This window comes from Cydia pomonella, chromosome 12, assembly GCF_033807575.1.
Source record: "Cydia pomonella isolate Wapato2018A chromosome 12, ilCydPomo1, whole genome shotgun sequence".
NCBI classification, from domain to species: Eukaryota; Metazoa; Arthropoda; class Insecta; order Lepidoptera; family Tortricidae; genus Cydia; species Cydia pomonella.
In genome coordinates this window covers 11,292,305-11,307,371 of record NC_084714.1, presented here as the reverse complement: position 1 = coordinate 11,307,371, position 15,067 = coordinate 11,292,305, and the positions used below count along the sequence as shown (strand labels likewise).

General features: G+C 37.5%; 4 protein-coding genes across 4 annotated transcripts in view; all 4 read left to right on the top strand.

The window, feature by feature from the left end:
* The first annotated feature begins 360 nt into the window (after window positions 1-360).
* LOC133523876 (uncharacterized) lies at window positions 361-5,535 on the top strand. Its single transcript, XM_061859630.1, has one exon. It carries the CDS (start codon window positions 361-363, stop codon window positions 5,533-5,535), a length of 5,175 nt encoding a protein of 1,724 aa, XP_061715614.1.
* Window positions 5,536-7,529: 1,994 nt separating this feature from the next.
* LOC133523573 (UBA-like domain-containing protein 1) overlaps window positions 7,530-15,067 on the top strand; it is a 136,791-nt gene continuing 129,253 nt past the window's right edge. The window contains exon 1 of the mRNA XM_061859238.1: window positions 7,530-7,542. The gene's annotated coding sequence lies outside the window, so the exon portion shown is untranslated. The remainder of the gene's footprint in view (window positions 7,543-15,067) is intronic.
* On the top strand, window positions 8,269-9,145 carry LOC133523577 (cuticle protein 16.5-like). Its single transcript, XM_061859242.1, has 2 exons — window positions 8,269-8,662; window positions 8,812-9,145. The coding sequence occupies exons 1-2, from the start codon at window positions 8,651-8,653 to the stop codon at window positions 9,085-9,087; spliced, it is 288 nt and encodes a 95-aa protein (XP_061715226.1). The 5' UTR covers window positions 8,269-8,650; the 3' UTR covers window positions 9,088-9,145.
* Window positions 11,391-13,138, top strand: LOC133523567 (uncharacterized). Its single transcript, XM_061859224.1, has one exon. The coding sequence runs from the start codon at window positions 11,697-11,699 to the stop codon at window positions 12,726-12,728; it is 1,032 nt and encodes a 343-aa protein (XP_061715208.1). The 5' UTR covers window positions 11,391-11,696; the 3' UTR covers window positions 12,729-13,138.

The window sequence follows — 15,067 nt, the reverse complement described above, 5'->3', positions numbered from 1 at the left end:
TATAGTTTTAAATATCTGAAAACAGCTCCAACGACTTCGATAAAGTATACTGAGAACTATTAGATGTTTTTGTTATCTATCTCTCAAAAAACAATGTGTACACCTTGTTCAGCCTCTTTGAAGTTATATGTCAAATGTACTCTTTGGTTTATTTGATGAAATATAAAACGTCAGTCAATAAAGTCATGTTGTAATAAAAATACGTTTTCCTTACTAAAATTCAATAATTCACAATAATAGAGTAAACATGGTCCAAAACCGAACCGGATAGTTAAAATAAACAGAATAGTAAAGTTGTGTAAAAAGAGTGCACGTTACATTTACGTACTTTAGATAAAATTTTCGAAATTCATATTGAATATGTCAACAGCCGAGAAACTTATAAGTCTTATAACACTTCAACAAGACAGCTTAGAAACAACAGAAAAGGCCCACGTTAATTTCAAAAAGTCGCCAAAGGAAAGAATTACTGTAGGATACGTACAAGGGCGGCTAGAAACATTGGAAAATAACTACAAGGAATTCAAATCCATCCATCAAAAGTTGATAACCGCCGTTTCAAAGGAAGATAAATGCAAATTATCCTATTTTACGGAAGATCTATACGACACGTTTGAAGAACGTTATTATATATATAAGGGTGAATTAAAGACAGTTTTGCTGAAGTTTAATGCCGAAACAAGAGACAGCCAAATTACAGAAAATAGTTCAGGCAATCAAGCGTCAAGCAGTGATATAAAATTACCCCGTATTACTATTCCGACTTTCAGCGGTGAGTACACGGAGTGGCAATCCTTCCACGATTTGTTTAACACCTTAATTCATAAAAATAACTCGCTAGATGATGTGCAACGCATGCACTACCTCAAAGTTAACCTGAAAGGTGACGCGGAATACCTATTAAGACAATTTTCAATTACCGCCGAAAATTACAAACAAGCATGGACTATTTTGAAGAAAAGGTACGATAATAAAAGGTACATCGCAAATTGCCATTTTAAAAGGTTTTTTGGCCAGAAGACAATTGTCAAAGAATCAGCCACCGCTTTGAAACAACTGCTCGACACGTCTGTCGAATGTCTGAACTCTCTCAAAAATCTCGGTTTACCCATATCTCAATGGGATGCCATTGTAATTTACATCATTGTTTCAAAATTGGATACTGATAGCCATAAATATTGGGAAGAGTTAATAAATGGAGAAGATTCATCAGTATTTCCAACTTTCGAAAGATTGAAGTCTTTCCTAGAAACTCGGTTCAGAACTTTAGAAATGGTAGAACCAGATAATAAGAGTTGGAAACCAGCCGCCTCAAGGACGTTCCATGTCACAGCCAATGATGCTTGTTTAGAGATACAATGTGCATTTTGTAAAGAAGATCACTACATTTTCAACTGTAAACAATTCGCGAAGCAACCATTAGATGACAGATACAACTTTGTTCGAGAAAACAATCTCTGCTTTAACTGCCTCATACCCAATCATGCAGTGTGGCGATGTAGACAGAAGTCATCGTGCCAAGTGTGCAAGAGACGTCACCATTCATTACTGCATCGAGATTCAAAACCGGCTGAAGAAATGCAAGAAAACAATAAAGTTGACATGACCTTAGATGACTCAAAGGTAGTTGCGCACGTTAGACCAAATGAAGAAGCAACTGAGAAAAACATTATGTTAGCTACAGCGTTAGTAGATGTAGCATCGAAGTGTGGACCGTCGCAAGTGTGTCGAGCGTTCATTGACCCGGGATCTGAAATATCCTTCGTCACAGCTCGAGTTGTCGAGATGTTAAACTTGAAGAAAACGACAATTAGCGGAGTAGTCTCAGGAATTGAAGAAGGTAACGTGTGCATAAAAAATAAGGTGGAACTACAAATCTCGTCGAGGTATGAGCCCGATTTCGTCGTCAAGGTAAATGCATATGTACTAAAATCTATTACTCGTAGCTTACCAGCTAGGGAAGTAAATTGTAAACCGTGGCCTCAACTTGATGATGCAAAGTTAAAGTTAGCTGACCCCACCTTTAATATTCCGGGTAGAGTTGATATTCTTCTCGGTGCAGAGGTCTATGGCAAAATTCTTGAATCTGGGCTAATGAAGGGACCGGGCTATTTAGTAGCACAATATACACGCTTAGGTTGGATTGTGACAGGGGACACTAATACAACTTCTTCCAGACCTAACAAACACGCGAGCTTTCATGTTCTCCGCCAAGTAGAGGAAGACAACAATCTTTTGAAGAAATTTTGGGAGGTTGAAACAGAAGGTTATACAAACATGAAGGGATGGTCAAAGGAAGAAGAATTATGCGAAGATATTTACAAAACAACTACAAAAAGAGATGACACTGGAAGATATATAGTACACCTACCGTTGAAAGAAAGCGTGGAGGATACTGTGAAGTCATGCGGAGAGACCAAACAGCAAGCAACCTTGAGATTCAAACAGCTGGAAAGGAAGTTTGAGAAAAATGATCATTTGAAGAAGGAATACGCAAAAGTCATACATGAGTACCTGGAATTAGGTCACATGAAGAGAACTGAAGTGGAAGACGATGATGCAGCAGTGTACCTTCCACATCATGCTGTTATCAAGGAGACTAGAGACACTACGAAGGTTCGTGTTGTTTTTGACGCTTCAGCAAAAGGTTCTCATGGCGTCTCATTAAACAACGCTATGATGATAGGGCCCACACTGCAGCCGGGCTTACGAAGTCTAGTAATTCGCTGGAGAGCTCATAGAATATGTGTAATTGGAGACATTGTTAAGATGTATCGACAGGTGTGGATGACGGACAAACACACAGACTTACAGCGGATCGTTTGGAGAGATACACCTTCCGAAAAAATGGAGAGCTACAAATTACTTACTGTTACATTTGGAACTGCTGCTGCACCTTATCTCGCTGTTCGGACACTCAATCAATTGGCCGAGGATGAAGCACACACTTACCCAAGTGCGGCATCGGTAGTAAAAAACAGTTTCTACATGGACGATTTGATGACCGGACATGAGGATAAGTTTGAAATTAAGAAACTTTGCCAAGAGATTAACTGTCTGTTAAAGGCAGGCGGGTTTGAAATGCAGAAATGGTCAAGTAACTCTGAAGAGCTCCTCGAGTTTCTCCAACAAGGGAGAACATGTGAAGAACCTGAAAACAAAATTGAAATTAAATTAGACAGGGTTATAAAGATATTGGGACTTACGTGGGACAGAAAGAAAGATGTTTTCAAAATTACAGTAAACTTACCACAATCTAGAATCCCGACAACGAAAAGACAGATAATATCAGAAGTCGCAAGTCTCTTCGACCCATTCGGATGGTTAGCTCCTGTAATAATAACAGCTAAGGTGATGATTCAACGACTATGGCTATATAATCTGAGCTGGGATGATGAACTGCCACCTGAAGTTGTCGAGGAGTGGCGAAATTACCGTGAAAAGTTAAACGAACTTCAATCAATACAGATACCACGCTGGATCAAAATAACTTCTCGTAGCAAGAATATTCAACTTCATGGTTTTGCGGATGCATCTTCTGTTGCATATGCAGGTGTAGTCTACCTTCGAGTGATAGATGAAAATGATACTGTACATATTAGTATGCTTGCAGCAAAAACAAAGGTAGCACCTTTGAAACAATTGACTATACCGAGATTAGAGTTATGTGCTGCAGTATTGACAGCGAAACTTCTAAGAGAAATGTCAGATTTGTTACAGGTTTCGATGGACAATATATATGCTTGGACGGATTCAATGGTAGTGTTGTCTTGGCTACAGTCTCAACCAAGTCGATGGCAGTTGTTTGTCGGTAATAGAGTATCAGACATCATCCAACTCATCGACCACGACAAATGGAGACATGTTCCGTCAACAGACAACCCAGCGGATCTCGCTTCAAGGGGTGTAAGTTCAAGAGACATGGCCGACAGTGATATATGGTGGACGGGACCTAAATGGCTTAAATGTGAAAAAATAGATTTTGAAAGAACCAAAATACCATACACTGACCTCGAGATAAAGAAGATATTTCATGTAAGATTAGATGATAATCCAGTTTGGGAAACATTCTCATCTATGTCCAAATTGAAGAGAGTCTTAGCATGGTGTTTTAGATTTCGAAATCATACTGGTAACTCAAATAGAGAAAGGTATTTAACAGCAGCGGAACTCAATAACATCGAAAACAGATGCATCCAATATTATCAATGCCTGGTTTATGACCAAGAAATAGAAGATCTGAAAGAAAACGGTAAAATAAAGAACAAGAGCTCCTTGATTAGTCTTGGACCTTATTTAGACGAAAATAACTTATTAAGAGTTGGAGGGCGGCTTAGTAATGCACAAATATCAGAAGATGAGAAGCACCCTATCATTATTCCTTGCAAACAACACATTACAAGATTATTAGTAAATGAAGCTCACATAAAAACATTACATGGTGACATACAACAGATGATGACATACGTTCGCAGCAAGTACTGGATAATAAGTTTGAAATCAGCTGTCAGACAAGTAACAAGAAATTGCAAAATCTGTATAATAGACAAAGCAAGAACACAACAACAATTAATGGGCCAGCTTCCTGCTTCAAGGGTTACATCTCATCGCGCCTTCTTGAATAGTGGTGTCGACTACGCTGGACCTATACAGTTGAAGACTTCCAAAGGGAGAGGTTATAAGACTACGAAAGGATACATCTGCCTATTCGTTTGTATGTCCACGAGAGCTATTCATTTAGAAGCGGTTACAGATCTTACAGCACAAGGATTTATTGCAGCATTTAGAAGGTTTGTTGCCAGGCGAGGTCATTGTGCTCACCTTTGGAGCGATAACGGTACAAATTTTACAGGAGCGGCCAAAGAATTAAAGGACATATTTTCCAAAGGTAAAATAAACATAGCGAGTGAAATAGCAGAGCTACTAGCTAACGATGGAACTACCTGGCACTTCATTCCACCAAGAGCACCAAATTTTGGTGGTTTGTGGGAGGCTGGTGTGCGATCAATGAAAAAACACCTCAATAGAGTAAGTAGTAATACAAAAATGACATATGAAGAAATATCGACATTATTGGCTCAAATTGAAGCGTGCTTAAATTCTCGACCTTTGTGTAAAATGGACGAAACATTAGCAACGTTAAGTCCATTAACACCTGGTCATTTTCTAATTGGCGAACCCTTAATCAACGTTCCTGAGATAAACTATGAAGAAAGAAATGTGAATTTGCTTACTAGATGGCAGTTCATACAAAATAGAATGCAAGATTTCTGGCGTAGGTGGAAAGTGGAGTATCTTAACACTTTACAACAACGATATAAGTGGCACGACACTGTGAAGTCTCCCTGTATTGGAGATATTGTTATTGTCAAAGAAGATGACATGCCTCCAACCAAATGGCTATTGGGTAAAATTAAGGAGCTACATCCCGGGGCGGACAATTTAGTCCGAGTTGTTACTCTTCAGTGTAAGGGTGATAATGTCATTAAAAGACCATTATCCAAATTAATTTTATTGCCAAGTAAAATGACATAGAGCGCTATAGGTTCATGGTGGGCGGTTAACTTTGCAATGTCACAGGAAGGTATTTATTGTTTTCGTTTGACAGGCTGATTGAATTATATTTCACTTAAGTTAGGTACTTTATTTGTGTTTGCTGACTAATATTGAACAGTGATATTAGTAAATAATGATATTATAAATGCTGTTATTGTGCATGTAATGTGTGTTACGTTTAATATTTTATTAAATTAGGATTTGTGACAACAGTTGCCATTTTTATGTTAATGTATTTTTTGTTACAGTCAAGCATAGATAGGTAGTATAAAATAAGTATTTTGGTGGGCGGTATGTTCAGCCTCTTTGAAGTTATATGTCAAATGTACTCTTTGGTTTATTTGATGAAATATAAAAACGTCAGTCAAAAAAGTCATGTTGTAATAAAAATACGTTTTCCTTACTAAAATTCAATAATTCACAATAATAGAGTAAACACACCTAAAGTTATGTACGAAAAATTTTTGTAAGTACAAATCGTATCTGTAATAATAAGCATGTAACACGATACCAAAAACATTCATTATGTGATGATGATGATACGCGATATTGCCGCTGTTCTTTTCTCCGCCCGGTTGAGTTTAGACTCAAAATCACCGTGTAACTTAGTATGCAAGCGGGTGCTCGGCTACGAAAATGAAGGTTAATAAAACCTCTGGGTGCTGACACAAGGCGATTCCTTTGAACGATTACTGGCCCGCTAAGCTTAACCCTACCTCTACCTCTTAAGGAAAATCGGTTGTTGATGTATTTGTATAACTACGCAGGCCATATACAAACAGCGCATTTAGCTATTTCTTAAAACGTTTAATTGATCGACTTTAAGGTCCGGGAAAAAAGTAAGAATGCTAGCAAACCGTGCTCATGTTGAAATATGATATAATTACATACTTTGCCTAATTATAAACTGAAATCAATGTAAACGTAGTATTTCGGCTTGAAATAAAAACAAATAAAAATATTTTTTGAAAATAATTTAATTTGTTCTGGTGGCCTAGGAGAGCGATGGTGGCCTAGCGGTAAGAGCGTGCGACTTGCAATCCGGAGGTCGCGGGTTCAAACCCCGGCTAGTACCAATGAGTTTTTCGGAACTTAAGTACGAAATATCATTTGATATTTGCCAGTCGCTTTTCGGTGAAGGAAAACATCGTGAGGAAACCAGACTAATCCCAATAACGCCTAGTTTACCCTCTGGGTTAGAAGGTCAAATAGCAGTCGCTTTAGTAAAAACTAGTGCTTAAGCCAAATCTTGGGATTAGTTGTCAAGCGGACCCCAGGCTCCCATGAGCCGTGGTAAAATGCCGGGACAACGCGAGGAAGGCAGACGAAGGAATTTAATTTGTTTAATTTCTAATAGCTTTGCCTAATTGTCCAGAATAAAAAAAAATTGGCATTAAATTTACCCAGACCCAGCAGAAGCTTGTAATTAAATGAAATAATTTCAAAGTAGGCACATTATGATCAAGTACCTGAATCATTCATATCGTGTTCTATATGATGAAATTTTCCTGTTGGGGTTTGAATACTTTTCACAGTTCAAGAATGGGACACGAACCTCATTATTTCTTGTCACGATGTCTTGTGACGAACAAGTATGTGAACGTAACCATTCCTCGAAAAATATAAATACAAAAAACTGGCCATGTGCGAGTCGAACTACACAAAATAGAAGGTTTCATAATGTAATAACATTAAAGGGTAAAAGTCACGTTTCTTGAATGCGTCCTTAAATTGTTAACGTGAAACAAAACCACACTTTTCCATGAATGTCTAATAATTTATTTTGATTTTTATTATTTTTTGTTATAGTGGCAACAGAAATACATTTTCTTTGAAAACTTCTACTGTCTACTTATTAAAGTTTAATAGATACAGTCCGTTGACGGGCAGAAAACGTATTCTCTTAAAGCGTTTTTGAAACACGTACTGCCAGAAATACAGACGGTTGGACCAATATGGACCATGGACCAGTATGGACTTATTAATAGGGTTCCGGTTGATATTCTGCGGCCCAGAAATTTAAGAACACAAATCATTACACATATGTGTCTATCCAATTAAACTTAAAAAAAATGACATTTTAATTACGTTATTCGTAAACGCGCTACAAACCACAATTAGCTATTAATCGTTTGACTTTATCTGTCATTTGTACAAAAGGGATAAAATATAAATTAACTAATTGAGACCTGTAAAGTTTATGAATATCTAAGGAGGAAAAAGTCTTAGTTCAATAATGTCTTGTTCCTAAAGAAATATTATTTCTTGAAACGTACAATAAAATCAATCTTACAACAGTTTTATTCTTGGTACGGCATTATTCAAAACTTTCTTAAGTCAATCTTTGGCGACTGCTTAAAGACTCGCTTTAAGTGAATATTTGGACAAACAGAATCAGATATTAAATCTGAAAAGATTCAAGATAAACTATACAAAATATCCAAGCATTTTCCCCCTTTCAATTGGAATTGAAACGAAGAGAGAACGTAATCCTTGTGCTTTCCGAGCAATTAATGTATCTGGGTTTTCCTAGGTTTTGTTTACAACGAACAAAGCACATTTCCTTGCAACTGAGAACTGAAATCAACAGGAATTGTATGAATATACGTACGGCACAGGAGTGTTTAGTAAATAGATACTTAAACGCGAGGTATTTAAAAGCAAAAAAATATGGGCCACTTCGTATGGAATGATTCAAATAAAACGAAACATTTTCTTCACTCTTAGTATATTTTAGACAGGAACATAAATTATTGGACATCGTAATCCTTAAATTGTAACAGTATTCTGTAATATAACCGATAGTAATTTATCCTTAGTTACTAGCCAGATCTCGTGTCACAGGTAGAACAGTATAAATGTCACATGGGCTAAGAAACATAGTGGAAAATGTGACGTTAGTCTTCTAAAGCCTCAAACTCTGTAGGATTCTCATCACGCCCCGGCCAATGCCAGAGACGTCGCCTCAGACGGGCACAGCGTTGCGCCATGAGAAGCGCAACTTGTATAAATAACCGCCGATGCCGATCTTACTTAGTATCAGTCCTTTGGTTCATTATCAACGAGCAAGCAACACTAAAACAAAACCAACAAAATGATGAAGATTGTAAGTACAGGTTTATCTCATCGATGGTTTATCTAAAAATAAGCTCAACGGAACTTTTTTTTGTTAAAAACGAACATATAACTTAAATAATTAAAATAGTTTCCGATGACATTCTTCGAAAAATGGTACCATTTTTTGGCATCTTTCAGATCGTAATCATCTCTGCCTTGGTCGCCATCGCCGCGGCTAAGCCGGGCGTGCTGGCAACATCTGTGGTGGCAGCCGCTCCGGCGCCGCTGGTGGCGGCCCCCGTGGTCACGGCCTCCAGCTCTCAGTACTACCACCGCTTCAACAACGGGCTGGCCGCGTACGTGGCCGCGCCAGCTGCATACGTCGCCTCCGCGCCCTACTTGGCGGCCGCGGCTCCGTACGTCGCTGCGCCGTACGTTGCTGCCCCTTACTCTGCACCCGTTGTTGCCGTTTAAATTGAACTTAGCCATGACACGTTTGTGATATTTGGAATAAAGTTTACTCGCCCCATAATTTAGTTTTGATGCTCATGTCAAAATAAGCGTCCCTTATCGGTTTAGATACAACTGAAGCAAACTGAACAGAATTATTAAATATTATTCCTATCTAAATTTATGTTTTAACGGAACGATTTATTTATGTTTTGTACAGATTCTCATTTTAGTTAGTACGTAAAAACTTTTTACTTCAGCAATCCTGTATAAACATAAATGTTTCGGCTACTAGAGGTTCAATATCCATCTTTATCAAAGAGTCAAAACATAGTGATCAATATGCCATGTTAGCGTCCATTGGGGTCCATCTTAATATCGATTAAGAGGAAAGGGGACGAGCGCTTCGCCATACAAACCTAGTGTTAATAGAAAATACGTTTACTTATACAATTTGATGGATATTAAGTACCTCGTTTGTCATTTTTTATATTTTTTATTATTATAAGAGTTTCTAACTACAATAATAATAATAATAAACGGACCCGAGTACTCCCGAGAGTCGGTCAGGGTCTCCGTCTCCGGCGTGTCTTCGTCGGTCGGAGTGGACCCCAAGGGGACCCGCAGGACTCTCAGCTCTGGCTTGCCTTCATTGGCCGTCCAGAGAGGAGTCGTTAGATCTAAATGCTCCAGGGGTGGAAGTGAAAACTTGCATAAGACGCGAGTTGGCACAGTGGCTGTAATCAGCCACTGGGTAGAAAGCGGCGTACACCTCTCGACACCCCTGAGCCGCTCACACCGGTGTTGCTCCTGGTCGTCTTCACGACGGCATTTTCAGGGGCCCATCTAGTGGGCGGCGAGTCACCGCCTGCCTCGATAACTAGTGGAAACATTGTTATGGCAGGTGTCCGGTCGTCTTTGCAATAACCCAGTCTCATTGTCCTCCCAAACTTCAATCCATAGACCGTTATACTGTTCATTTCTACTACAATAGTCCCAATGCCTGCTGCGACCGGTTCATGGGTGTCTATTGTTGCGCCTGTGAACGGGTTCCAGCAGGCGTTCTACATGACATTAAAGCTCTCCAAGGGGCCTCTACGTGTTGGATCTATATCCCCACGCAAGCCTATCAAAAGACCGGGATTTATAGGCCCGTGAAATCCAAGGAGATACAATAATAATAAAAAATACTATATCCAGGGAAGAAAAAGAAGAAAAGCGGTCGTCCACTTCCGTCATAATGGGCATGCCCACCGTCTGGCCTACCAGCTTGCCGAATGTGTACAATACGATTATTAATTAACAAAAACAAATTGGATATAGTTTTCCTACCACAAAGATACATTTATAACACAATTTAAGACAAGCGCCCCCATGGGAAAGGTTTAGTTAGAGCCCTAAGTATTTCACTATGGCCTCATTTTTCTCTGTTCTTATTGAGAAAAGCGGTTACTTATTGTACCTACAGTGTATGAACAAAGTATTTAGGTAAAAATGCTTTAGAAACAATGACGACTCAATCAGAAACTTAAGTACATGTTTCAAATGCCTATGACGTAGTTACAAATTCTTTGAAGAGAGTGACATCATTTTATATGCGTATAGTGTATATATTTATTACTGTAACCATGCAACAACTCATCATTGGTAAATATTCCAGTGACTGACTGATTTATTTAATTTGCAAACTATATGTACATGTAAATGAAATTTTATTTATTTATCAATAGGTATAACGGATACATTACTGCACGAAACCTAAACAGAGACGCCCTTTTTTATTACCTTTTTTACTCAGGCTTTACAATATTCTAGATAATACAGATAAGATACAGAAACAGGGACTTACGGCATGGTATCTGGATACCATAGTATACCTTTTATAGCCTAACCAATCGACCGAAAATAATTACACAGTACCAACTGCGCCATGGCCATAAGAGTTATGAATTCTAGGAAACCGATACTAAAACCGCTAGTAGAATGTTGGAACGCAGCTGTGGGAATTGCGTGGATGTGGGCCACGCAATTCCCACAGCTGCGTTCCAATCAGAATATAACACTATTATGCTCCCGACGTCGCTTCTCGTATTATACCTTGTGAGGTCGCTCAAACGCCAAACTAAAAGTCCAAAAAGCGTCACAAATCTATATGTTCCTCACAGGAACCTATTGGAAAATTATCTACCGTCAATTTTGATCAAAGTTGGTTTTTATATTTTGATAAACTTTAAGAAAACCTTCTTCAAGTTCAAAAAACTTAATTTCTCACTAACGCTGGCTACTCTAATTAACACTTTTTTGAGAAATAATCATTAGCTAGTTCTTTCTTTAATTTTCCATCCATTCTTACTTTATAACCGACTTCAAGATTTCACATAACATAAACAACGAACAGTCATAATAAATGAGTAATGTTAGTATGTATATATTATTCATTGTTTATTTCCTGTTATCCACTGTCAAGCCAAGCAGTCTGGAGCAAAATCATCAGTTGCAGGTTGAAAGCTTGAGACCTTACACGTGTTCATGAAATATTTACCTAATTCTGAAACTTGTTCAGTGTTGACTTTAATAAGTTATTAAGTGAAAACAGACATTGGTGATGACAATAAAGGGTAACTATACCGACAATGAATATTACAACTGAAAACTACAGTGAAACCGATAACCTACCAAAAGATGCCACAATAACAACGCTTTCAACTCCGCCTTTTGAAGGATTAGACCCAGGAGAAAATGGTACTTTACCAGAAAGCGGTTATAACGATACCATATTTGTTACTACTGAAGAACCGGACTTACAACTAACATTTGAAATGCTAAACATAGTGGCAATAATTATGATGTTTGCAGAACTGTTATTGACTCTTCTAGCAATTGCAAAACTAAAGCAATGGAGAAAAAATTACAGGAACCTGATGTTGACACAAATTAGCTTGGCGCGGCTTTTACAACGCATCTTGAGCTACGCTATTTTTTTAGAAAAGAAGCCTAATATTTTTGATAACAGTAAGCAACCTTGTCTAACGTACCTTACCTTGATTACTTATTTCAATTTTGTTACAATATTTCTAGTATTCTTTCTCATTAAACACATGTATGATTCTTTAATAGTTATATTTGTGAAAATTAGTAAAAACCGTTTCTATAAAGTATCGATATTTGCATGGCTATTTCCTGTTCCTCTTACTACCACTTGGGTCGCATTCGTTGTTTATGATGTTTTCGACAAGTTTTTGGTGGACGTAATATTTTGTACATTATTTAAATGGACCTTCACTGTAATAGGGACTATTCTCTACATTTGTATATTACGCAAGATCTTGAAAGATAAATGTAGAAAGTTTGCAAGAAGTTTGACGATCATTACATTTATGTTATGTTTAATAATCAATATGTATGCTATAACAACAGATATCTCCAGATTAATTAGATGTTATTTACTTTTGGTAATTAAGTATATAACGGGGTTCATTTTAAATAGTCTTGTTTTATGTTTGTATATAGCACTTATATCATCTAATTTTAAGCATCGTATTAAACATTCAGACGCTATTTCGAACTACAGCGTGGGTGTTATAAATAAAGAGGTCCAACCAGGTGTGGAGAGATACTCTGTTAAAATTGAGTCACAAATAATGCTCGATGTTAATTTTAAGTGAAAATAATGATAGCCTTTTTAATATTGCTACTCCAATTGCATAGAGTAACAGAGTACTTAGTGGCAGTAGTGGCACTGTGATATAAAACGACATATAGAATATAATATACATATAAAAAAGACTGATTGTGGAAGAGGTAGGTAGGAATGATCCTTGGCCAAAGAATGGATAGCTATTCAGCGTGGAAATGTAGCCAGCCTAATTGGCACCCTTCCGCAGGGGGCAGATCTAGGGAACTTAATGTAGGGTATGGGTTTTATTTATCTATTTTATTCGTTTGATATATACTTAATTTTAATACCTAATAGGTTATAAGTTTTGTTATTAAACCTATCATATTTAATACGTATCTGTAAATATACACATATATGTAGTTGACTGTATATAATATTAAATCACATTTATTTTCATACTGGGTTTTATTCCGTATCTTTATACCTATTTTTAGAAAAATACGTATTCCTGAATCACAACCCAGACGTAATTTTGCTGTACCTACGTATGAATTCTGTACCCCTAGTGTAAATTTGATCGACATCATAACGTGACGAACGCGTTTGCGTTAAGTCTCATTTTGTATAGGATTTTGAGTTTCCAAAACGTCCCGCTTGGCGCGCTCTTTCTAAATCCAATACAAAATGAGACTAAACGCAAACGCGTACGTCACGTTTCGAAATCGAATTTATTTACACTAGGGGTACTGAATGTCACTTATTTTATTGTTATCTGTAGATGTAATAGTATTGTGTAGGTATTTAAGTGCATCAATAAAAAATAACTGAATGTACATTTTTGTATTGTTTTATGGTTGGTTGCATTTAATTTAAAGATTCCTGTAAGGTACTTTGGGGTAATATTATGAGCAGTGCTGCATCGGGACCACTGTAAAACAAAACAAAGAATTGTGTTAAAAAATCCTACATTAAGAGATAAGAGCAAATAGTAAAAAATCTTATTTATACAATAACACTCCGGTAATATGGTGCCAATGTGTAAAAAAACCTTCTGAAAATAATTCTTCTTGGAATTTCACCAGCGATATATCGTATAGTTGTATACGATATGGTGGAAATATTCGCTGTCCTCGAGTTAAGTCTCGGAAGATCAGTTTGTCAGTTGGCAGTGAAGCGATTGGCTAGTGGTCCAGAGGGCCTACCGGCAAAACCGAAATTCGCAAATTGCGGGGATCTTTCTCTGTTACTCCAAGGACGGCGTAATTAGAGTGACAGAGAAAGATGCCCGCCATTTGCGAACTTCGATTTTCGCGGTTATAGCTCAGAGTCGCGAGTTCGAGCCTCGTCCGAGACAGAGGATTTTTCCGTTATTTCTAAACATTAGTATTCGGTTATAATATTGTATTTACAGTACATATGGTGCTACTTTACTATTGCGATAATTAGCACATTACGTAACTAAATCGAAAATTTAGAGGGCCATATGTACTGTCAAACGTTGTACGATCCGCAACTAAGGTCGATTTAAAACTCTCTTTTCGGTCGTGTTTTCATATATCGCCACTCGTGAATTTCCTATTTTTGCACTTGTATCGTAATGTAATTGTATCTATTTCCTAATTTAAGTCACAGGAGATGGGATAAGTTGAATATCATCGAGTAGATGACGATAATATCCCCCATTGACATATTTATTTGCTCGTAGCACATGACTTTGCACTTCAAGTGGCATTTGACCACTGAGCGTCGGGGCACAAATGTAGGGGGCACTAAAATTATTACACATGATTCGGAATTACGGAGGATTTTTTGTCTTACGCCTATTTTCAAGTTACCCCAACGTATCTTACCTTGATACCTGTATATATTTTCCGTACACGGAATAATTATGTGCCATATATTTATTAGAAGCCAACACGTAGAGTACACACAACCCTTTCGATAATTTAATGAAATGTAAAGGGTGTACAATACACCGTCATGCGGATGCTGTTCTTGTTCATGTCATGGTACGCACGCAGAGGCAGCATCCGCCAGTTACCTGTATATTATTATTGATAAATTAGCTATCTGGTAGCAATGCTGACTAGCTGACTGCTGAAGACTGTTGAAGTTTCCAATTTATGTACACTTAAGTAGTATGTTGTTTATACTCAATGAGAATGAAATTATTTAATTTAACAATCTCATAGGCATATAATAGGTACAGGGCCAATTTTTGAGATTCAAAAGCTTGACATTCTAAATATCGGCATCCTGTAGGTACTCTTATGAATCCAAAAAATCAATTTCAATTAACAATTTTTTCTAGAACCCATTACTGTCATATTTCCAACCATCCCACTATGGCAAAAACCCCAACCGCAGTTACGTGCGTCAATGCTA